At 36.5% G+C, this 23,716-nt stretch overlaps 3 protein-coding genes and 1 long non-coding RNA gene across 6 annotated transcripts; 1 reads left to right on the forward strand and 3 right to left on the reverse strand.

Annotated features, from left to right (window-relative positions):
* Nucleotides 1–5,540: 5,540 nt before the first annotated feature.
* Nucleotides 5,541–7,004, reverse strand: LOC113361391 (UPF0235 protein C15orf40 homolog). Its single transcript, XM_026604643.1, has 3 exons — nt 6,830–7,004; nt 6,659–6,747; nt 5,541–5,976 (listed from the first exon to the last, which is right to left on the reverse strand). Exons 1-3 carry the CDS (start codon nt 7,002–7,004, stop codon nt 5,851–5,853), a joined length of 390 nt encoding a protein of 129 aa, XP_026460428.1. The 3' UTR covers nt 5,541–5,850.
* A 329-nt stretch (nt 7,005–7,333) lies between these two features.
* Nucleotides 7,334–9,322, forward strand: LOC113356591. Of its 3 annotated transcripts, none has more exons than XR_003363056.1 (5): nt 7,334–7,721; nt 7,889–8,015; nt 8,176–8,314; nt 8,390–8,472; nt 9,100–9,316. It is a non-coding gene; the product is annotated as an uncharacterized LOC113356591 (long non-coding RNA). The 3 variants fall into 3 exon arrangements; XR_003363055.1 differs by lacking the exon at nt 8,176–8,314 and having other exon boundaries at nt 7,358–7,721; nt 9,100–9,180; nt 9,286–9,322; XR_003363054.1 differs by lacking the exon at nt 8,176–8,314 and having other exon boundaries at nt 7,371–7,721.
* Nucleotides 9,323–13,079: 3,757 nt separating this feature from the next.
* LOC113356592 lies at nt 13,080–19,839 on the reverse strand. Its single transcript, XM_026599764.1, has 11 exons — nt 19,531–19,839; nt 19,059–19,183; nt 18,112–18,556; nt 17,865–17,980; nt 16,747–17,521; nt 15,873–16,337; nt 15,547–15,735; nt 15,217–15,444; nt 14,522–14,867; nt 14,249–14,432; nt 13,080–13,757 (listed from the first exon to the last, which is right to left on the reverse strand). Exons 1-11 carry the CDS (start codon nt 19,747–19,749, stop codon nt 13,286–13,288), a joined length of 3,564 nt encoding a protein of 1,187 aa, XP_026455549.1. The 5' UTR covers nt 19,750–19,839; the 3' UTR covers nt 13,080–13,285.
* A 617-nt stretch (nt 19,840–20,456) lies between these two features.
* LOC113356593 (pentatricopeptide repeat-containing protein At1g08070, chloroplastic-like) lies at nt 20,457–22,965 on the reverse strand. Its single transcript, XM_026599765.1, has one exon. It carries the CDS (start codon nt 22,923–22,925, stop codon nt 20,631–20,633), a length of 2,295 nt encoding a protein of 764 aa, XP_026455550.1. The 5' UTR covers nt 22,926–22,965; the 3' UTR covers nt 20,457–20,630.
* Nucleotides 22,966–23,716: the final 751 nt, after the last annotated feature.

The raw sequence follows: 23,716 nt of genomic DNA on the forward strand, positions 1-23,716 counted from the left end.
AAACTGAGTTCGCGGACGTGGCAAATCTGATTCCTCCGGTTTCTCTCAATCAACAAAGTTCACAAACTTCGGATTAAGGAATAGGACTTATGCACATATGTGTTACCACACAATGCTTATATACATCGTTGGTTATATTGACCTAAACTCTCATTCCAACCATTGAAACATTCTTAGAGGACGTTATAAAGTTGTTACACAATTTCTCGTCAAAGCGATTTTCAAAGTGATTGAAACATTATGACTTTCGTCACTAGGTGAAGATAAACCCGATCAAAGAGAAACGCTTTACCAACACGTGATTTCGAGATATAGATAGGCGAGATATACTCGGCTCCAAATATCAAATTTGTATGATCCAGTCTATATAGCATACGACTTTTGTATCATAAGAAGTAGGAGATAGAAGAGATAGACTTTTAAGTGATAGATAAGTTCAAATATCCACATACCTTTTTGTTGATGAAGTTCCACGGTTACTTGAGTAGATCTTCGTTGTTGTATGATGAATCGCCATGAAGTCCTTGAGCTCAACTACACTTTTCTATCCTAGTCCGAGACTTATCTATGTAGACTAGAAATCAAGACTCATAGTTTTGATCACTAACATTGACAAACATGCTTGATATAGCAACGCATGCGAGGTCGACCGAGCTATGCTCTAACAATGACTTTTGTCACTAGGTAAAGATAAATTTGGTAGAATCGAAAAGCTTACCAACACATATTTCGAGATATAGATAGGCGAGGTATACTCGGCTCGAAATACCAAATGTGTATAATCATAGTCTATATATATAGCATACGACCTTTTGTCTCAAAGAGTAGGAGATAGAATAGATAGACTTTTGAGTGACAGATAATTTCAAGTCTCCACATACCTTTTTGTCGAGAAGTTCTACCGGTTCCTTGAGTAGATCTTCGTCTTGTATGATGAATCGCCATGGAGTCCTTGAGCTCAACTACACTTACTATCCTAGTCCGAGACTTAGCTATAGTAGACTAGAAATCAAGACTTATAGTTTTGATCACTAACATTGACAAACACGCTTGAGATAACAACGCATGCGAGTTCGACCGTGCAATGCTCTAACAGATGGTGTAGTGTGAGTAAATGAGTGATTTTAAGAAAAGTTGGAACTTAAAATATTTGTTCTTGCTAAACATTCGCTAATTAAGCAAGCGATTGGGTGTCGCATCCGTATTCTCAACGTACCAAGTGGGATATTCGGAGAATAACCATCATCATCGTCTTTCTGCCCAAGTTCATTTTAACAACATTTAACACCAACTTCTACCTTATCTTGCATATACTACATATTGGCTTCTCCCTTTTGAAGTCAATGGGGAGCCATCTCCGCAAGGAGAAAATCAGACTTTGACATCTTTCAAGTAACAATTTTAGACAGTGAAGTAGAAAAGAGAATTATTTGTGCAACAGTTTAGACTCAAGGGCATATTTACTTCTTTTGCTATTAATCAAAATACATCATACAATGTTTTTGTAACGGGACATTGCACGGATTCTGCAACTGTATAAGGTTTCACAAATCTCAGTTTAGGTATACGGAAAAAATGAAGATTATCTATTTGATTTTTTTTTAACTTGTCAACTCTGAAATAATGGAATCTACCTCACATTGAAGGAATCACGACCAGTTCTTAATAACTTTGGTATGCCACGACCAATGAACATTACGTGTGACTATATGCTACTAGAAGTTGGTGTTAATGAACTTAAAATTTATATTAATTCTCTCCCATCATGATCAAATTAATAAAGGTTGTCATTATATGATTGGCGTGAAATGTCTTATTTTTTCTTTTAGATAAGCTTTTATTTCTTGAGGGGAAAAATCCAATCACAATCTAGCAAGCTCGCAGCATTTTAGAAGAGGCTACGGATAGTGGTCTTATATAGTCTATTATAACGCGATTCACATTTTCTAAATTATTTTCTCCTCATTTGAAGATGAGGAATTATAATGATTCATTGAATTTTTCAAAATATGCATACAATAGAGAATTGCGTCGGATCATAGTAAGCTAATGATTAGTTAGTATACAATCCAAATTAGATTGGATTAATTTCTCGATTGACGCATTTTAGAATCTAGGACTTAAAACCTTGAAATTACCAAGCATGAAAATTACAGGTTGGTTTTAGTTACAAAGACCAATTAAAAAAATATGATTCAAAAACGATTTGAGGGTTTTGTGCTCGGAGCATAGAAATTTATTTGATAATATTTTGGCGTAGTAGTCCTTGAAGAATTCAGATTGCATTCACATGAGAATTATTGTCGGGGAACATATTCATTTGTATTCTTTAAAGGATTGAAATTATATTCGGGCAACCACCTGACTCGATTATATCAAGTTTAACAATCCTTTATCTATTCTTCAAAATACCAAAATACTCATTAGTTGATGAGATTGATTTTATCGGCATCTTGAATCGTCCTCAAAAATACTGAAACCCGCGTTTAAGGTTTAAGTAGCTTTTTGTTTTTCCGAGTTTGTAGTTTCGAATTATTGCATATAACTAGTCTATTAAATAAACTACACATTCTTTTTGATTTTTGTTTTCTATAATACTCGTATAGTTGAGTTAGCATCCATAAATAGGTCAAAATTTGTACAGTTTTTCCTCTGTTTCAGTTTTTGTCCCTTGTGATTTTATTGACAAGGTTTGAATAAGGCAACATCTTGCTGACATTAAATTTTCATTCAAAATGTTGATATTGTGATATTTTTCCTTTATCCAACTTTTTTTCATTAGGTTTTATTAACAAGGTTTTAGTGGCACAATTTGTTCATCATGGGTGGTCATCTAAGAGGTAGGTGTATGATATGATAAATGCCTACATTTGATTAGACCAAACCAATATAACAATCTTCTAGGAATTTGGATCTCCTTCTAAAGCACTAAGGTTTAATCACAAATACGGTTGCAAATAGTTTTGTATTCATATCTTAGTACTTTGTTGAAGAAACTACAAAAACAACTTTTGCGAACCATCTTTCAGAAGTTAAAAATCCATGAGAGAAAACGATTATTCAAAGACAATACCGCTTGTGAAAAACTAAAGAAGACTACATCAACTAGCAGAATTTTTCACTAAAACATTATTTTCATCATTCAAGAAATTCCATCGAAATTGGAAAGTCTCGATTCAATTATTTGCAAACCAAGATTTGGTTGAAGTGCAAATACTCATCAATGGGAGTGCCATCATCAGAAGTGCACTCACTGAACTTCTCGTGTTGCATTTTTTTTTCCTTCGTCAAGGGGTTTTTCCTTATCAAGGTAACAAGGCAACATTTACGTGATCTAATGTTATTTACGATTTTACATGCTTATGTAATTTCAGGTTTTTCTCTTTTGAGTTTTACAGGTACATCAAAATCACTTATAGGCTGTTTAGATACCATTGAAAAGTTGCTTTTTTTACTTTTGAAAATAAAAAAGTCAGAAGTTGATTTGGGTATACAATTTCAGAATGACTTCTAAAAGAAAAAATTTAACTTTTTGTGAAGCAAAAAACATTTTGCTTCTGACTTCCACTTCTAACTTATGCTTCTGGTATCCAAACATGTTATTAGTCATCTGGGAAAATGTTATAAACCTAATTTTGCTGACTAAGATGTCCTCATGGCTAAAATTAAGGTTTTAATATTCTTGGATACTAAGTCTTCTATCCTTATAAATAGATGCTTAAAACTATGTGATTATAGATGAACAAAATTCTCTATTCTTCTTTCCTTTTATTTTTGTCTCCTCTTTATTTCATAACAAAATAAATAATATTTATCAATTTACTTTACTAGTTTACTTTATAGTAGGCCAAAGATTGAAGAGGCTTCTACTTCTTAACAACATGAATTAACTGAATTGAATAGATACACAAAATGCTATTTTAAAAGGACATTATATTTGCTTTTTATCTTGGACTTACTGATATTGTTTAGCCAGCATTTAGTCAATCATAACTACCCTAACAAACGGGTGGGGATCGGGCAACAAAACCTTTTGACAAATAACATCTAGCGTTAGATTTTCTATATCTAGTGGCTCTCATTGTTGCGTATGTGACAGTTTAGTTGAGTTTATTTTTTGTTTGGCTTGATAGAAATTTTTAAGGAAAAACGTTTGAATGGAAACTATTTTCTCTCTGCAACTGGAAGTACCCCTAATTTTTAAGAAAACCCAAACCCTAAATCATTATATAATCATCCATTAACAATTAGATTTACTTTTCTATACAATCATTAGTATTAGAATCAATTCTCACATTAATTTATCAATTCAAATTGAGATATCTCTGTTTGTTACAACTTTACAAGTGTTAAATCAGCCGTGTAATCAATCAAAATTTCCTAGACCCATCTTCTTCTCCATTGATAATGATGTACCAGTTGAAGAACAATATATTCCCTGGTATGGATTACACATGTGTTGTGCATAAGTCGACATCTCTAACACTCACAAGTTAATCCCATGTCTTTGAGAAAATACATCCTTGTTAGATTCAGCATGGTAAATTCATTAACAACTTCCATTTTCATAAACAAATAATCGAGAAAACAAAATTCTTCTACAAAATCAAGATCCCTCGTAATCACGATCTAAACGTAAAAGTATATAAAAAATCTGGCTAATCAAGATCCCTCGTAATCACGATCTAAACGTATAAGTATATAAGAAATCTGGCTATGCTGGAAAGTTTTTTCTTAAATTTGTGCGTCCATTGTCTGCTAGAAGTTCTATACAGTATCGTATATAAAACTTAATAATACCAAACAGAGAATAGTGTTTGTTTGATGCCACATCGGATAGAATTATCAACCATTCGATTGATAACATCTAGCAGTTTAAAACTTTTGTTAAAATAGTTTGTCAAAAGGTTTTGTCGCCGGATCCCCACCCATAACAAATTTAGGCTTTTTAAAAAAAAAAAAAAAAAAAAAAACTATCTGGGCTGGAGCGAAGGTTGCCAGGCTTCATAGCCAGACCAGGCCTGGCCTGTTATTTGGCTTCTAATCTACGTGTCTGGATTAACTCTCATTCTTAACATGTTCAGGCTTAACCATGCATCCAAAACCTAAATGAATATCAGAAACTTCTTACCGACTAGGCGAGAATCCATCAAAATAATCAGATTACCACGAGAGAGTTGATCTCTGGCTAGCTCACTATGAATATGAAGTGGATAATTACTACCAATTTTCATTGGCTGTGCCCAGATCCACTGGGATATCTATGTATTCCATATAACTAATACCAGAACATGTCAAGGTACCAAATAAAAATGCCGATAACAACAAAACTATCAAAACTGGAACTTTAAAAGTTTTGTATGTCAATGTGATTATACCATCACATTGTAGAGGTCCATGTTTCCTAGATTGAAATGCAACAACAATGTACATTATAGAGCGCCTGTTTTGAGAGAATCAGATGTAAATTAGAAAACAAACATGAATTTAAATAGAAGTGCCAGTAGGAGTGAAACTACAAGCTTGGAACATTTCACAACTACGTGAAACAATGAAATTTCTGATTAAAGTGGGCATGAAGTTAAAACATATCATATGATGTAACATGGTGGGGTTAGAAGCAAATTACAGGCATGATATTGGTAAGGGTGCAAGCAAATGGATTCTGCTGACCTGTAATATAAATCTCATAGTGAAGCTTCCACCAACCAAAATTTGTATGGGTTAAATCTGCGTCATTTACAACAAAATATAATTGAGATGAAGAAGCACCTAAACTTCATTGCCTATTCACTGTTTTGTGAAAATCTCCATGGGGCTGATGACAAATTCTTCCACCCTCACCAATGGTCACTTGCAAGCATTGCTCAAGGCCTCAAAAACAGTTTGCAAGGAAATCTCCTCCACAAGCACCACCTTGTCCCTAGATTTTGAACCAGAACCTAGAGAAACCTGCCGTCTCTTCACTCCTATGACCTGGAAAGAAACAAAATGTAAAAGAAATTTTTTAAGAAAAAAGGTCAAAGAAGACGAGGTGAAATGAAAGACACGAAAAATAAATAGTTGAAGCGATATGGTTCGACTTGAAACTATTGTGTAATCCTCATTTGTATGCTTGGTCTTCTAGCTTTAATTATCTACGAATTTGGTTCTTTACTCTCAAGGGGTGGCCATTTAGTCTATCAAATTTTATAAATTGCATGGGTATTGCTGCATTTGAAACAATCGTATTGATCAAATGCTGTTGCTATCAAGCTCATGGAAAACCCGAAAATAAGCTTATAGTTCTGCTACAATTGAATGAGACTGAGCAAAATGTTTACAAAGTATAAGGGGTTACTGGAGTGCACTAATGATCAAGGAAATGTAAGGGGATGCTTATAAAGGAGCATTATTTGCATACCTTGAAAAGCTATTTGGGTACCAGAAACAACCAATAAAAATTGAATTTCAGAAGTAATTTGAAACAAAAGAAACATGTACCAAAACCCTTGTAACTACATAGATGAGATGTGATTCTAAACACAATTAACATTAGGATGACTTCTGGTACAATTTGCTATCTATTTCTTTCGTATTAGCAAAATTCAGATCAACGGATGATCACAGTAAAAACAACCTGTAATTCTTAAAACCCTAAATAATAGAAAGTACTAACCTGGCTAATATAATCAAGCAAAGCAGCATTAGCTTCACCATCTCTTGCTGGGGCATCAATTTGTACTCCTAATGCCTCGTCATCAAAATCTGATTTCATCATCAATAACTTCAACCATGAGTGTTTCTGAGAAATCAAAAAAATAAAAAGAGAGAAAAGGAGTAGACAGACCTGTAATTGTGGCAATTTTGGAACCAGGTTTAGCATGTATAGTTATACCAACGGAAGAAGGAGGAACAGCACGAATACAAGCTGGGTATTTCGTATCCACAACAGTCGACTTATTAGCAGCAGCAGCAGAAGAAGAAACGGTTTCTTTTGATTTTCCCTTTTTCGCAGGAGCCATTTTTTTACTCTCCAGTTTTCTTCTTCGCCCCCTAGTTAAATCCAAGCGAGCCATGGGGTTCGATTTCGCGGTGGGACACAGTTGTCGCTGAAATTTCAGATTTACCCTTCTATCTTCCTCCTAAGGAAAGAAGGCTATTACTGGGGCTTCACACTCCAATAGAGGGGCTTCACTTCGATTCTTAGTGTTCAAAAAAGTGGTCATGGGTTATTCTAACATCAAAATAAAATGTCTAGAACTCTTGAACTAAAATCTAACTCCTTTAAAATCCTAAACTCATAAGCTCCACGTTGAACGGTGACCCTCACCCACTCACAGAATTACTGCGTTTCACTATTTCTCAAAGGAGAGAAAACCAAAGCTTTTTCTCACAAAATAAAGAAATTTGTTTATTTATCCCGTATAAGGAAACGAACAAAAATTGAGAGTGAAAAAAAAACCTAAAAATATTCTTTCTCCATCGCGATGGTTCATTCATCCGTCTCTTTTCTTCCCGGTCCTTTCTTCTTCTCGATTAAATAACCAAATCCAGTTTTGTATTGGTAAACCCCAACTCTTTTTCTGTCTCTTTATTTCTCTGAATCCATAAGCCCTAACCCTTCCGTTTTATATTGCAGTTACGATTTTTCTTTCCTCCTGATTTTTCTTTATTTTACTCTGAATCAAACAAATTTTCCAATCCTCATCAATCGCTTTTCACTTCAATCAAAATCACTGGTATGGTATCGCTTGATTCATTCTCTTCTTACAGTTTGGTTTCGAAAATCACTGTTTCAGTCAAAACCCCTAGATTTATATCTGATTTCGATTCTTGATGGGTTAGTTTTTTTTTCTTTGTCTTATTGTATCTGAATTGCAGTAATCATCTGAATTTTGGTTTACAGATTTTTCAGAGATAATGTTTAGGTCTGCGATTTTGGGACTTCTGTTTACAGGAAGCAGAAATATGTATCTCCTATTACAATTAGGTTTACTCAGATTTTGGCGTCTAAGAAACCAACTATTCATAAGGTACATTATCATTTTTGTTCTTTTTGATTAACAAATCATTTATCTATCCACTGGATTAATAGCGTTCTTACCTATCATTTCAGAATAGCACAATCTAATACTTAATTGAGCACACTATTTTTGGTACTCATGACAAAACGAAAATTATATGTTATTTCAGGTTGGTAAATTTGATTTGAAACTAGAAAATCAGAACGCTGAACTAATAACGTGGCCACAAAAAAGGTCTAAATTGTCAATTAGAAGATGAATGTAGAGAACTATTAGAAAATTAGGACTACGAAGTTCAAGCCTTCAAGGTATACTTAATTGACATACACATGAAATAATTGTTCATATGGTTTGATTTAACCTTTGATGATGGTGCATTTTAGGAAGAAAGGCAAAGGGCTTTCTGCAAGTGCAGTGCAAAGCAAATGGCACACCAAAAAAGGACCAATAAGTGATATGAAAAAAGGTTCTTTTTTTATTTATATTGTTTCCTTTCTGTACGTTATTTACAGACTCATACTTAATTTTTCAGTGTAGCAAACATGCTAACAAATTTTAAATTGTGTTAAGCTATGAGGTGCGTCAAAAGTACCTTTAGTAATTATTGTGTTATCTCCTGTTAATCTATGTTTCTCCCAACAACTTAGGATGGCTTGCCTTTTCCCGACGCCTGCACCAATTTAATGTCCAAAGGAAATATATAAAGAATCTTCCGTCTAATTTCATAATGAGCATGAAAAATAACATGCAATGGTGGAAATAAATCTAAAAATTGACAGGAATGTGTTCATCACGAATGAATTCCATAAGTGCTGCTATTTGTGCTCCCAATTAGGAGGCGATTCTCGACTCGAATAACCTTGCGCCTCAACTGTGAAATATTACTGGAATACGTTGATGAAAATTATGGGTGCTCAAATAATACATGGTTTATATAGTTTATTGATTTGGATGTCTATGTTCTTTTTAAAAAGTAAATGTACTAACTATTTGAACAACACCTTTAGATCTACTTTTCTTCGGTTCATCTCTTTAATCCATAGACATTTCCCCAACTTTTGATATGAGTTTTTGCATTTTCTTTTTCTTGCAGTTTTTTGCAAGTCAAGTCCATGACATGGGTTCTTTTCTGTGTCATGTCCTACTGTTGGAAGCTGTAGTCATAAATCTAGAGGTGGATTTGGTCTTTTTTGAAGAAAATATGGTGTTGCTGCTGGTTATGTTATTCCCGCAATTCTCACATTCATTTTCCTTCTCCTGTTGTTCTGTTGTTTTATAGGGTTACGATATGCCAATCTATGATGTGCACAATCAAGGCAAGTAATTTGCCTTCTTTGGTTCAATTTCTTGCTTTTTTCTTTCAAAACTTTTTATGTTTTTGTTGAAAATTCATTGATTTCTCTTAACACCAATCTATGTTGTTAACTTAGTTTGTTTTTTTAACTGATCAAAACAGAGAATGAATTCACTTGCTGCAATGCTCAATTGCATCTACAAGAAATGTGTCCAACAATTTCCGCAATGGTTTGAAGAAGTGAAATATATGCACAGTTATATCTACCAAACCCATGACCCCACGAAAACTATTGGCAGTTTTACACACGGTTACTTAGTAAGTGTGTCGAAAAGGAAAAACTGTAATTTATTTAATAACTTGAGTTTAGAAAACTTTCAGAGGGTAAAATCTCAGTGATTCTTTTCTCATATATCTAGGTTCGACTTTATTTCATCACGTTTGTTAGTTTTGTTCAATTTCTATCATGATTTTCTTTTTCCCTCTGACTTTGTCATATCCTCATAACTACTGATGAATATATGGCTGCTGTCATTTTTGTTTTTCATTTCGATTTATATTTTTGTTTTTCCGGTTTCAGTGTTTGCTTCCTTCTTATGCTTAACCACTATGGCATCCCCCAAGATTGACTTAACAGAAACTCTGATCTGTAATACAGATATACTATGAAAAGTTCCATGACTTGGTTTCTTTTCCTCCCTACATTTGATTTCCTTGCACATAGCCAAGCCTTACTGAACGTTTGGTTTTTAAGATATTCAACATATTTGTTTAGTAAATTGGGATTCATTTATGAGTTTGCGTTAATTTTTTTTATGCATTCGTGTACAAACCAGTGCAGACAAAGTAACACAAATATCACTGGTAGTCAATCCATTTCCATCACCGGTAGCTTCTAGCCTCTCATGGACAAGGAACACTGGCTAAGCTTTAGGATATGATAAAAATATATGAATAACCACCCAGGCACATCCATAGTTGCTCGAAGAAGATAACATTGAAGAGTGTGTCCGACGGCAACTGCAACAAAGGTGTGGTTGAGAGAGTCTAATAACTGTTGGTGCAGTGGCTAATAACTCCTTTAAGTCGTACAGTGATTGATAGCTTCTTTTAAATTGTTTCATTGTAAGCCCATCAAAGAAAATTGGACGGAGGGACGAGCAGTACCAGACCAAAAGAAAAGGTATTGAAGCACCACTTTAGCCATGCAAATTCAGAGTTAATTACAGAAGAATCTTGGCATGGGATTGATTAATTGATGTGGTGGTGTTGGGATGTATTAAGATGGAGGTTTCTTAAAATCTCAATTCCTTCGTGTGTAAACGTTGAAATTTATGCTTAATTCTTTTTTTGTTTTTCATTGTTTATTCATTGGATAATATTTATTGAATCAATTTCGTAGTTTTTTCTTTTATCTTTTCTTGATTTGAATTTTGTGAATGGCAAATACTGCTTGATGTTTAGTGAATAACTTGGGGGCAGTATTCGGTGCAGCATAAGCCGACTTTGAAATTTTTGTTACACGTCTCACGAAATGTTTTCTACTAAGGACAGGGCGAGGTGAAGCCAAGCCACGCCAAATCAAAAATCCTAAACGATGGGGCTAGGCGAAGCCAGAGCCATACCAAATTAAAAATGCATCGTGCGTTTTCGTCCAACATCAAATTCACGCGACACCAAATCAAAAATGCATCAGGACGGGAGGCGAAGCAGCGCGACACCAAATAAAAAATGCGTCGAGACGGGCGAATAAGAATATCAAAAATCCTAAGCATGCATTGGGACGGGGCGAAGCCGAGCCACACCTAATCAAAAATGTATCGCAACGGGTATGGGCAAAGCGCCACAACACCTAATCAAAAATGTATCGCGACGGTGCGGAAGAAGCCATGCAACATCAAATCAAAAATGCTTCGGGGCGAGGCGAGGCGAAGCTGAAGCCGAGCCACACTTAATCAAAAAGGCATCGCGACTGGCGGGGCGAAGCCGTGCAATACCAAATCAAAAATGCATCACGACGGGGCGAGGCGAAGCCGAGCCACACCTAATCAAAAATGTATCGTGATGGGCGGAGAGAAACTCCACGACACCTAATAAAAAATACACGACAGGGCGAGGCGAAACCACATCACACCAAATCAAAAATATGACTAAAAGAAAATAATGCCCGAGCGTAGCACGGGCACAAAATCTAGTAAAAACTTAAAAACCTAATCTTTTCTATTTTAATTCAACAAAAAAACTGCTCCTCTTCATCTTTCTTCTCTTCCTCTGCTCCAAGCATCTCAAGAATCACAATTTCAAACTCCACAACAACAACACATGGTATATGTTAGGTAATAATCGTTCAAACCCATCTTTATTTACTCTTTTTTGTGCTTAAAATAGGTTAGATTGAATGAAATCGGAGTAAAATTAGGTTTCAGTTATTCATCTGCTCGTGTTACGTCTGGGTTCGGGTCTAGATTTTTAAACGTAAATTTGAAGTTGAAGAATTTACGTCTAGGTTGAATTCAATCCAACCGTAAATAGGATTTGCATGTAGTCTTACGTCTAGTTTTTGTTTGAATCAAACCTTCAAATGTTATATTACGTCTAGGTTAGTTTACTAAATTTTCCTTTTGTAAACCTAAACGTAATTTCAATTTTACGGTTTGTATTTCTATAGGATCAACCTGGACGTAATTCTTCCTGTATGTTTTATAGAAGAAGATTCAAATTGGATTACGTCTAGGTTCGTGGTGCAACTTTACCAGACGTAATCTTCTACATCTAGGTTCGCTAAGTAACTTTTCCAGACGTAACCTCCTACGTCCAAGTTCGCAAAATAAATTTTCCAGACGTAATATATTACGTCTAGGTTCGTGAATTTTTTTCAAACGTATTCTCCCACGTCTGGGTTTTTGAAGTGTTTTCTCCAGACGCTAACCTAACCTAGACGTAAAACAAGTAATAAGTACCCATGCAAAAACTATTTACGGCTGGGTTTGGATGACAAATCTAACCTAGACGTAATTCAGGTTTTGTCCTATTGGAAATAAGTTATGGTTTGGAGTTCTTCCAAACCCAGACGTAAAATTTTACGGTTGGCAACGAAGCTCAACCCAACCGTAATTTTCCATGAAAGTCTAAAAATCTCAAACTTTTTACGTACTTAAGCTAGTTTTGAGTGAAATTGAGCCCATGGGAGATAGTTTAGAGGTGTACCTGTTGATTTTCAACCATTGGTTCTTCACTTTGTTGATTTATTTCTTCAATTTGTTGAGATTCATCGTCATTTTGTGTTAAACCCTCTCTACCATCTAACAAAATTCATCTTCTTAATTTAATTATTATCTAATTAAATTATAATTAACTACATAAGGGTTGTTTGGTCATTACAAAATTATTTGAGATAAGAGGTTTCTGATATTACTTGTAGGTGATCCATTTTTGTCTTATTAGGTGACGCCCCTCTAATGGAATGTGACGCCCCAATAATAGCCTTCTAAGGAAAAGAAAGACCCGTACACCGTCGTAGCATTGCGTATTCTAGCTGGAGCGGCAACATGGAACTGTGCAGCGGATACTCCAGTCACTCGGTGTCGCATCCGTATTCTCAACGTACCAAATGGGAATAACCATCATCGTCGTCTTTCTGGCCAAGATCATTTTAATCAACAGCCTCTTGGAGTCAATGGGGAGCCATCTCCGGAAGGAGAAAACCAGACTTTGACATCTTTGAAGTATCAATTTTAGACAGTGAAATAGAAAAGAGTGCCACAGTTTAGACTCAAGGGTATATTTACTTCTTTTGCTATTAATCAAACACAGTTTCAAACATTGTTTTTTGTAATGGAACATTGCACGCATTCTGCAAGACTGCAACTATATTAGGTTTCACAAATCACAGTTTAGGTGTGGGAAAAAATGAAGATTACATCTATTTGATTTTTTTTTAACTTGTCAACTGTGAAATAATGGAATCTACCTCACATTGAAGGAATCACGACCAGTTTTTGATAACTTCGGTATACCACGACCAATGAACATTACGCGTGACTTGTGCAACCACAGTCAAGATTTCTGCAGCATCAATTACCCTATCAATAAGACCAGCACCTCCTACCCGTCGAAGTGCCATCTCTGCAAGTTCTTTTCCTTGAGATCCACTTCCTCTAAGCATAATCGCCCTGGCTGCCAAATAAACAGCACCAGATACTTTCGTGTATATGGCGTTCCCTTCTTGCAAGCTCTTAGTAAGCATGTTCGCCATCACTTTCTTCCTCGCTTGAATTTCCAAATCACCATCTTCCGGAAGCTCATTTATCGATTCAACGATCTCTGTAACACCGACGTCCTCGACATGGTCCAAGAGCTCAGAGAGTTTCTTAGCAGAAGTGGTTATTTTAATTTCCATATCTGTGGGGCTTGCGGTTAAGTTCTCGCTGAGTAGGATTTGCCGATAAACCAACATACTGTTCACAAACATATAAAGTAAGTCAATACTAGTACACAGATCCATGAGAATCACAAGATAATGTATAGACAGATTCATGGCTCCTCGTGTGGCTCAAATCCGCACCTATAGTAATTATAATCCTAAAAGTCATCACTGATCATGATAGTTACCATCTGACATATGAACTGTTATGAGTCATGACTACCCAGAGATTTAATCATTCAAACAAACTCACAATATCAAATGTTTAATCTTAATTATTTTGCAAGGTTTCGGCATTTTTCTATTGTCACTTGCATAAATGGTTACCTGTCACAGGTTGTATCGAATTATGCATGAGAGCAATTAGAAAGTCTTGGTATTTCAACCAACAGAGACATTCTGTTTAGACAAGATCGACAACATAAAATAACAATGCCATGTATTCAGCTGTCAACATAGGCCGAAGTTTTGCAGTTATCTTCACTAAGGATGCCATGCAAAAAAATATTAAAAAAAGTTGCATACCTAGTAGAAATAACAATAATCTTTTGAAGTTGGGTCTGAACCATCCTTAGTCTTGAGAGGTTGAGTTTAAGGGTTTCAGGTAGAATCTGTTCTGTTAACCCTTCAATCTCGCTAACTAACTTCAACACACCAAGCCTAACCAAGAGATCAATAGTTTCTCCTTTGCATTCTGGTTGTTGAATACCTGATAAAATGCAAAGAAAGATGAACTGGTGTCAGGCTAAGTTATACAATACAAAGTATCGGAAGTTGCACCAAAGATATATGCCAAACCTGCAGCCTTTAGTATATTTGGAGATGAAGTTATCTGCTGGCTTTGTGATGAAAGAGAAACACTACCACCAGTCCGAAGGGTGACCATGGGAAAAAGGTTCTGAGAAGAGCTATCGCCTCTCGTAGTTAAACTGGATAAGGAATCATTATGCTCTTTCCACTCCTGATGGGCACTAACTTGAAGAGATAAAAACCACCGCAGTGTAAGCGGTAGAGCATTCGAGGCATCATCTGGAAGTCCATGACGACTGGTAAACGCCTTTCTTAGGTATTCCAAACCAGCAGGTCCTTTTATGAGTGGTTCCATGATTCTTATACGTGCTTTGCTAATTTCTCTCTTTAACGCCTGCCACAACATTTCACGTTTACAGCTCAATTTTTGACTTTACACAATCAATAGTTGAACGTTTCAAATATGAACTCAAACATAATACTCCTAGGGAAATGTTCTGCATAAAAGTGTCTATTTGTTTAGCTGCTTTTAGCTGAGGTCAGATGATGGACATCAACTTAGAGATATGTATGGCCCTCAAAAGAAGGATAGGGACCTATAAGGATGTAACCCAAGTTCCAGCATAACAACTATTGCACGAATTTACATTTTTTTAATTCTTATCATGCAAAGTTGCTTCCTAAAAGATTGAGAATAAGACAAGTGGAACCAAATAACGAGTAGGAAACACATAAAAACAAACCTGAATCTGCTCCAAAACAAAGCGCAAACCCTTGACAGTTGCATTAACAAAAGAAACATTTGAGTTATCTCCAGCTTGAAAAATCTCTCCTAGCTCATTCATCAACTTTTTGTGGGTAACCATCATATCATCCTCGTTAGCAGGAGCTGAAAGCTTTTGCAGGGTGACTAATGCAAACTCCAGAATTTTCCCAAGATAAACCATGTCATATGTTTCTGAGGCCAACACCTAAAAGAAAAGAAAAAAGGATAGTTCATGAGCTCCAAAAAATAAACAAAAATGATCTCTTTAACATTACTTGCTATGCATTAACTCATTGAGGCTAATTACCTCAGAAAGAATCTCAAGATCAATAGCGTCGAGAATATCTTGCCTCCATTTATGCGGAGCAATCTCACACAGTTCATCCCTTACCTCCTTCATGAGATCAACTACACGGCCATAGTTGGGCTTTTCTTGCCTCATAGATTCTGTAATACCATCCCAAAATGCCTTCTCCATTATATCTTTTATGTTTGCCTGCTTAGCAAATAAGGCGACAGAATGAAAACAAGGCTTGTCACTGGTAGACGTGCATACTATTGTTATCTAGTACTTGAGATTTAGACCTCTCAAAAATTATATCTAATACACATCAAGTATAGATATGTGCTAACCTTGATACTCTCATGGTCACGGTTACTGGAATTTAAGTTGTCAGCAATAGAACCCTGATGCCCATGGACAATCTCATTTACAAGAATCTCATTATCTGTAACCAACCTGTCACTCGGAGAACCTGAATGACTACCATCACTAGTCTTGGACGAAGTGGAGGAGCCAACTTCCTTTATAGCGAAAGAAGCATCTGTCTTAAACAAGGAGCAAACTACACTACTCGGTCTCTCACCAACATCAACTGGTATTCTTCCTTCATTTGAAGCAGAAACTGAAGAAGGGGCAGCAGAAGATCTGGATGGAGTTGCAGATGAGCTACGAGCAACTTGGGAAACAATTGCGCCCTTACTGGCTTTAGGAAATCTGGATCTCGCATCAGATAGAGCACGTTCCATACGTTGAATTCCAGCAAAACCACTAAGACTGTTCACTTTTTCCCTTAGAAGTCTCTGATCTTCTGCGACCTAGCAACAACAGAAGATTTCAGGGTAACCATTATCCTTGTAATTGTAAATGCATGTCTATAAGCTATAAAAGATCTACGTAAATAATAACTACCTAAGGAAAATACCAAGGATGCAAAAACATAGCAGAGTACCTCAATTTTTTGCCTAATACTGAGACTGAACCAAATGTAAGAAGACACAATCTAATTAACTTTCCAGAGATCAATTAAGTATAATAGGTATAGGTTAGAAATTGTGAGCTCAAAGTCTTAATTTAGGCGATCCTACTCTAAATACAAGACATAACCAGCAGCATCATGGACAGACTGGGAGTTCTATCCTAATTGAGTGATGACTAATGGAGAATATTTGTACACAATATGCATGCATGTAGACTCAATGACACGAGTTAAGTGTCAAATATTACCTGTTTTTTGACAGCTTTCATATCAGGAGTAAGAACACTATTATCCCCTTCCGTGCTTATTTTGCACTTTTCCGTCATTGATAGCTCCAGTTGGCAAGCGGCTTTAACGAGATCCTCCTCTAAAGAACTAGCATCTTTAGCTTTCCAGGCTACAAAATGAGAAAGATAGGAGCACCATGCGGCATCAAAAGCTTCCAACTGCGCTCTGAAGGTCCATTTACTTGACAATGTGGACCCTGACTCCTGGTAAGTACACTGAGTGGGAGGGTCTAATATAATTCTCATTAACACCTCAAACTCCTGAATAAATTTTCCAGCGGACTCGGCAAGATCAATTTCAAGCTCTCCAAGCTCACTGAAAACCGCACCTGGATGCCCCAATATCATAAAAGCAGAGAGCACTACTCTGACAGGATACCTTGATAACTTAGGTGCGCATGGATCTCCTTTGGGTCCTTTCCTTGCCGCTCTGCTATAGATTGCATTAGACAGTGGACCTCTTTGCTTTGGAGGAGCAAGTTGTTGGAGTAGGTGATCAGTGTTGTCTGAACTAGAAGTATGACTGGTAACAGTAGAAGCTTGCGACAGTGTAAAGCGGCTATCAAGACGATCAAATAACGCTTTAACAGTCTGAACTGTCACTGAAGATTCAATCTGAAGAGCAAGCTGCTCAAACGGCATAAGTCTAACATTCTTCTCACTTATTCCCAACGCCTCATAATCTTTAGCTAAAGCAAAGGTAGTTTTCCTCAACCTCAGGAACCGCCTCCAGCACCTGACATGAAATAGTTTTAGCATAGGCAGAATATAGATTGAAAAAGAATATGAAAAGTACTAGTAAAAACTTTCACAAGAAATTTAACAGCTCGGAATAAGTTAAAATTTCAGATACCTGAACACTTGAGACTTTCATGCTGAGAAATTGGAATATCATGATTACATTTTCAAACTTAGACTTACATTAGTAAATAATTTAAGTAATAGCTACAAATAACTGTGTTTATCAACAGGAAATAAACCATTTTCCATGCTTAAAGAACACAGCTTGACTAAGGTATGGAAAACACTCTATATAATATACCATATAGAAGTCAAATATGCAAGATCAGCATACATACCATGCTAATTTTCTTGAAAGAAAATCGCCCTGCCTGTGCATCTTATGCACATTAACATGAACAGAACTTTGAAGACTTCCTCTTTGCCTTAAATACTCTGCTCTTCGCTTCTTAGCCTGTTCATGTGACATAAGAAGTTAATAGAAAAAACTAAGAGAAATCTTGGCGACTTAAACCGACAAAAACAACAGATAACAATAAACTACTTATGTCACGAATCACAAGGAAGAATAAGATTTGCATGTACCCGCTGAAGCCGATCTTCCAAGCGGTCCTTCATTGTACTTCTCTCAATCTCTCGCTGGTGTCGAACAGACCTAGCCACCCGCCGCACTTTCATTACCCTACTGCATGCTCTTCTCTTCTCAGAATCCAACAATCCCAACCTCTTCTTCTCGGCGGCTGCACGTTTTTGGTTGACGGCAGTATGTACAAAATCTTTGTACCTCCTCTCGCGAACCATCCTCTGCAACAACAAGTGAGCCTTCCTCTCCTTTGTGGCACTCTTTTGCTGCCTGTAAGCCCTGAGGAGGAGCATTCGGTTTGTTTCTGCCCGTTGCACTCTCAGTTCAACTTTTTCACTAAGTTCCTCACGTTGCCTCTCAGAACGCATTTCCACTCCACTTTTAGCTGCTTGCCTCCGCTCATCTAATTTTGCTAAGCGCATCTGAGCATTTGACAGAATGCTCAACCTGTTGGATAGAACTAAAGGTTGTTAAATCCTATCAACACAGCAAAAGATCCACAAGGCTCAAATGCTTCCCTCATTATACAGAAAATTAAGTGGTCCTTCCTCACTACTTTCACCTCATTTGCATGTGTATCTGAGTGTGTGTGTGTGCATGATAGAGAAACAGAGAACCTAATTCAAAAACATAATTTCAGTCCAAAAGCAAAAGTATTAAGGCATAAGTACTATGTAACAATTTCGACGAGATAAGATGGCTTGATCAGGTTGGTAGGTCTTACTGAACTAATATTATGCGGCGGCTCACATTATGAACTATTATTTTAGTTGTGCCAGAAGAACATCTTGTACTTTATACTTAAGCACACAATTACGTAGCAAACTATCAATTTGAAGTTTTGAACAGTTGTTAAGTAAAGAAACATGTTTGCAAATAGAAGACTCAAAAAGAAAAAAGAAAAAAGAAAAAAAAATCTGAGGAACAGAATAACAACAAGAGTTATTACCTTTTCTGTTCAGCAGCATGAAGTTTCACTTCAAGGCGTCGGCCAGGCTCTTCATTACATGGTGAAGACTGTGAAGGAATTTTCTGTGTTGTCCTAGCCTTGTTGGACAACCAGGCATGAAATTGCTACAGATATACCACATACACGCAAATCATATTCAAAAATCAATCACATGAAGAAAATAAAATTGCTCCAATAGACAACAACAACGAGGGCAAGATTTATGAACAACATTTCTTAAAAGGTAACCATCAATCTCAAAAAGATCATATCTCTTCAAAATTCAGAAATTGAGATCACTATGGCATCTGAAATAGACATACTACAAACCTAAGAGTTGAACTAAATAATCAGAATCACTGACTAAATCAATATTTGAAGTTCATAACTTGTGTGAATCTAATCAAATGATGATCGGCGATTTTTGAACTAATAAGTACATTTCAAAATAAATTGTCCTTCGAAAACTCACTTGTCTACGGAGATCGGCTTCTTTGAGCTTTGATTCAATTTCTTCAACAGTTGTGGCAGAATTATTCTTACACTCCATGAGTCTCTTCTGAAGCCTGCGAGGAACTTTTGGTGGTGCTGATTTAGAGAATAACACAGATGAATCGGCTTCAGAGAGATCTATGGAGATTCCGGCAACTCCGCCGGTTTCTGTTTGGTCAATTCCGACACTCTCTACCATAATTTATCCGATCTGTGATAATTTTGATCGATCAATTTCAAATTTTGTATAGTTGTTTTGTTTTTGAAGTGGGAGAAAATATCTGTTTGAGAGAGAGAGAATGGAGTTAACAGAAAGAATTCATTTTATACGTTTTTAAACGAGGAGGTTGTTAGTTGTCACATGCGCCAGTCACACGCATTGTGTCAATGTGTTCAAATTAGTACCTTCTAGAATGTGACCAAGGTGGACTATCACAGTCCGTCTCATTTGTTCCAGGTAAGGTTTGTGCGTCGTGGGCATGGGCATTTAGAGTTAAACTTCTTATGTTTCAGGAAAAGTGATATTTTCAGGTGAAAATGAAGAAAAGAAAGAGGAAGTATCATTTTTACTGAAACGGTGGTAACGTAAGTTTTTCTTTTATAGCGTGGTTGGATACGAGAAGTCAGAAGCAGAACTATTTTGCTTCACATATAAACTGACTTTTCTGCTTCCAACAATTCGTTCTGAAAAAGTATTGCCAAACTGACTACTGAATTTTCGACTTCCAAAAGTTGAAAAGCAGTTTGAGTGTACATCAACCACCCTATTTACTATATGTCCAGGAGCAAGAGTCATAGTAAGTTGAAAGCAAAGTTTTATAAGTCATTCTAAAATTTAGTTTTCAACTTAATTACTTTTTCTTCAATATCTTTGTTCAGGAATGTCTTATGTATCGTCAAATAAACTTTAACAAGTTCCATAGAATACAGGACAAATAATTTATACAGCTTTAAACCATGAAACATAGGCAAGAACATAAAGTGTCTTACAGTAATGAAGAATGTTTTCAGTTTTACTTACTTTGCAAGGTGATGGTACCAAAAAATTGCAGCTACTTTGATATTCTTTTTTATCCCATATCACCAATAACCCCCACAAGAACATAATCCTGCTTTAAAGTGATGAAAACGATTTCGATCTCTTACTATTATCTCTCTGCCTTCAAGTTTTGATACAAACTCCATGGCTGTATGACAATCCCCACAAATTCTCAGGTTTTTCACAATCTTGATTGCTGGTTTATGTTGTGAATGTTCTGTACTTATGAACGCGAATGTCAAAGCCAATTTTTCACTATGACGGTTCAACGCTTCTTCTTTATCTACTTCATCCAGATTCTTTAGCGAGAATCCTTTGTCAGGCTCATAACCCATTGGCTTGATTCTCTTTACGATTTCATCCCAAGCTTTATATATTTCTTCGAATCTAGGATGTGTTTTATCCCCTGCTGTAAACTCATGCAGAACACCATCCAGTTCAACTGCACTACAACCTGGAGCTTTTTGCACGTTTTGTGCCTTCATTTGATCCCTCACTTTCTTCACATCTCTCCACTTCCCTACAGAAGCGTAAACATTCGAAAGAAGCACATAAGTACCATCATGATTTGGGTCCAACTCAGTGAGCTTACGAGCAACTTCTTCAGCCAATTCAACATTTTGGTGGGACCGACACGAGCTAAGAAGTGCACCCCAAATAACCTTGTCAGGCTTGATGGGCATCTTTTTGACAAAATCATAAGCATCAGTAAGGCGTCCAGCTCGGCAGAGGAGATCAACAATACAACCATAGTGTTCTATTCGTGGAACAATCTGATATTGGCTCTGCATTAAACTGAATAACTCCAGGCCCTTTTCAGCAAAACCTCCATGACTACATGCATTAAGCAATCCTATAAAAGTGATATCGTTTGGTGTTACGGAGTTCCTTTCCATCTGTGCGAAAATCTTTAGTGTTTCTTTTACTTCCCCGTGAATTGCCAGCGCTTTGATCATTGAATTCCACAGGGCTACATCCTTTCTTGGCATCTCCTGAAAAATCCTCCTAGATCGATCCAAATCTCCACATTTCGCATACATGTCAACAAGTGCAGCCGCCAAGTATTCATCGAACTCGATACCAAACTTCTCAATGTAAGTATGAACCCATTCACCAAGAGCTAATGCTCCCATCTGTGAGCAGGAAGAGATCAAGCTAACCATAGTCAACTTGTCAGCTTTAATTTTAACCCTGCACTCTGATTGCATATCTCGAAATAGCTGTATTGCTTCTGCCGGTTTTTGGTTTTGAGAATACCCTGAAATCATAGCATTCCATGACACAAGATCTTTTTCCGAAATTTCATCAAAAATTGCTCGTGCATCATCAATTCTCCCAAGCTTAGCATACATATCTAAAACTGCTGTTAATACAGAAACCGAACCTATTGCTCTAGCAAAACCAACTACTTGTTTAACAACATCATCTCCAGGAGAACTAATCGTGCTTACAGCTGAAACAACAGATAATATTGTAGTTTTATCAGGTCTAATTCCAGCCTTCAACATCTCTGAAAACGTGGATAAAGCCTCATCAAATCGCTCATTCTGAGAAAACCCTGCAATCAAAGCATTCCAGGAAACTAAATTCCTCACAGGCATCTCATAAAACAATCTTTTGGCATTCTCTAACTCCCCACATTTCGCATAAGCACTTAACATTGTATTCCAAGAGGACACGTCTCTGTAAGGCATTACATCAAACAGCTTCTGTGCAGACATTAAATCACCAGAACTTAAAAACCCACAAATCATTATATTCCAAGAAGTTGAACTTGGTTCAGAAATTCCCTGAAACACCTTCATTGCAAATTCACTCTGCCCACACTTACAGTACATATCAAGTAACGAATTGAACACGAAAACATCCAAAACACTTCCATTTTTAATCAAAGAAGCATGAATTTGTTGTCCCAATCTACAAATCGTCATCGCAGCACATGTTTTAAGTATATACGGGAACGTATAATTATCAGGGGAGAACCCATTTTGTAAAAACTGAAGATAAAAAAATAGAGCTTTTCGAAACATATGGTTTTGAGTGTAGCCTTTAAGCATTGAATTACAAAGAATGAGATCAGGTTCAAGAAAATAATTAAATACCCGAGTTGCGTAGTCCATTGTGCCTGAATTAGAACAAGCTGTGATTACTTTTGTGATCAAAATATTGTCTTGCTCAAGTGATTTATGGAATATTTGAGCGTGAATTTGTTTGAGTTGGTGTAATTTCAGAGTTGGGTTTTGTTGTAGTATCAGTGATAATTTTTGTTGTTCTTTAGTTCTTGGAATGAATTGAGGAGGTTTTCTAGTTGATTCTAGAATCAAAGTACCCATCATTGAGGTTTCCTTCTTCTGTGATTTTTTTTTTTTGAAGTTATGTATTTTTGGAGGGAAATTTGAGCTGTTTCTGTTCACTCGAACTAGATAAGGCAAGCAAGGCTGCTACAGGGGGTGTTATTGAATTCCATAGGGGGTTACCAATCTATATAAAACAAAACGAACCTCACCACTAGATTGGTAACCCCCCATGAAATTTGTTTAACCCCCTCTAACAGATGGAAAGCAAGCAGGGCAGGTCATGAGCTGTATAAATTGTTTTTTTATCCGACTCCGGTGGTGGTGTCATTTGGGAGATGGCGGGAAGTGGTTCCATTGAATCCCATTAAAAAAAACAAAAAAACAGTGGAGATTGGGTGCTTTCTCCTGTAAATCTACAGTCGAGTCTCTCCCAACTTGGTAGTGTGGTGTGGCCAACTATTCATGTCCAGACGCCAAACATCAACTTCTAACCCCATTCCAACATACGACGTACCCAATTATGGACTGTAAATCATGCAACCCAACATTTTGGTGCAACCTTGGAAATCAGCTTTACAGCTTCTCAATACGAACTTACAGAGACTAGTTAATCTCAGTCTCAGTTCAAATGCAAACAACTCAGCAAAATATAAAGCCTGAGATCCATTTTTGCATGATAACAATTTTGAAATGAATCAAGAACATTGGGATTAGGGAACTTCAAACTTCTGCACAATTGCCTACCGAATAGTCATAGAAAGGTTTAGGTAAGACCTGGGTAAATTAAACAAGGCCTGATTTACTACCTCGTGAAACATTTTTTGATAAAG

The sequence above is a fragment of the Papaver somniferum genome, chromosome 3, assembly GCF_003573695.1.
Source record: "Papaver somniferum cultivar HN1 chromosome 3, ASM357369v1, whole genome shotgun sequence".
Lineage (NCBI taxonomy): Eukaryota > Viridiplantae > Streptophyta > Magnoliopsida > Ranunculales > Papaveraceae > Papaver > Papaver somniferum.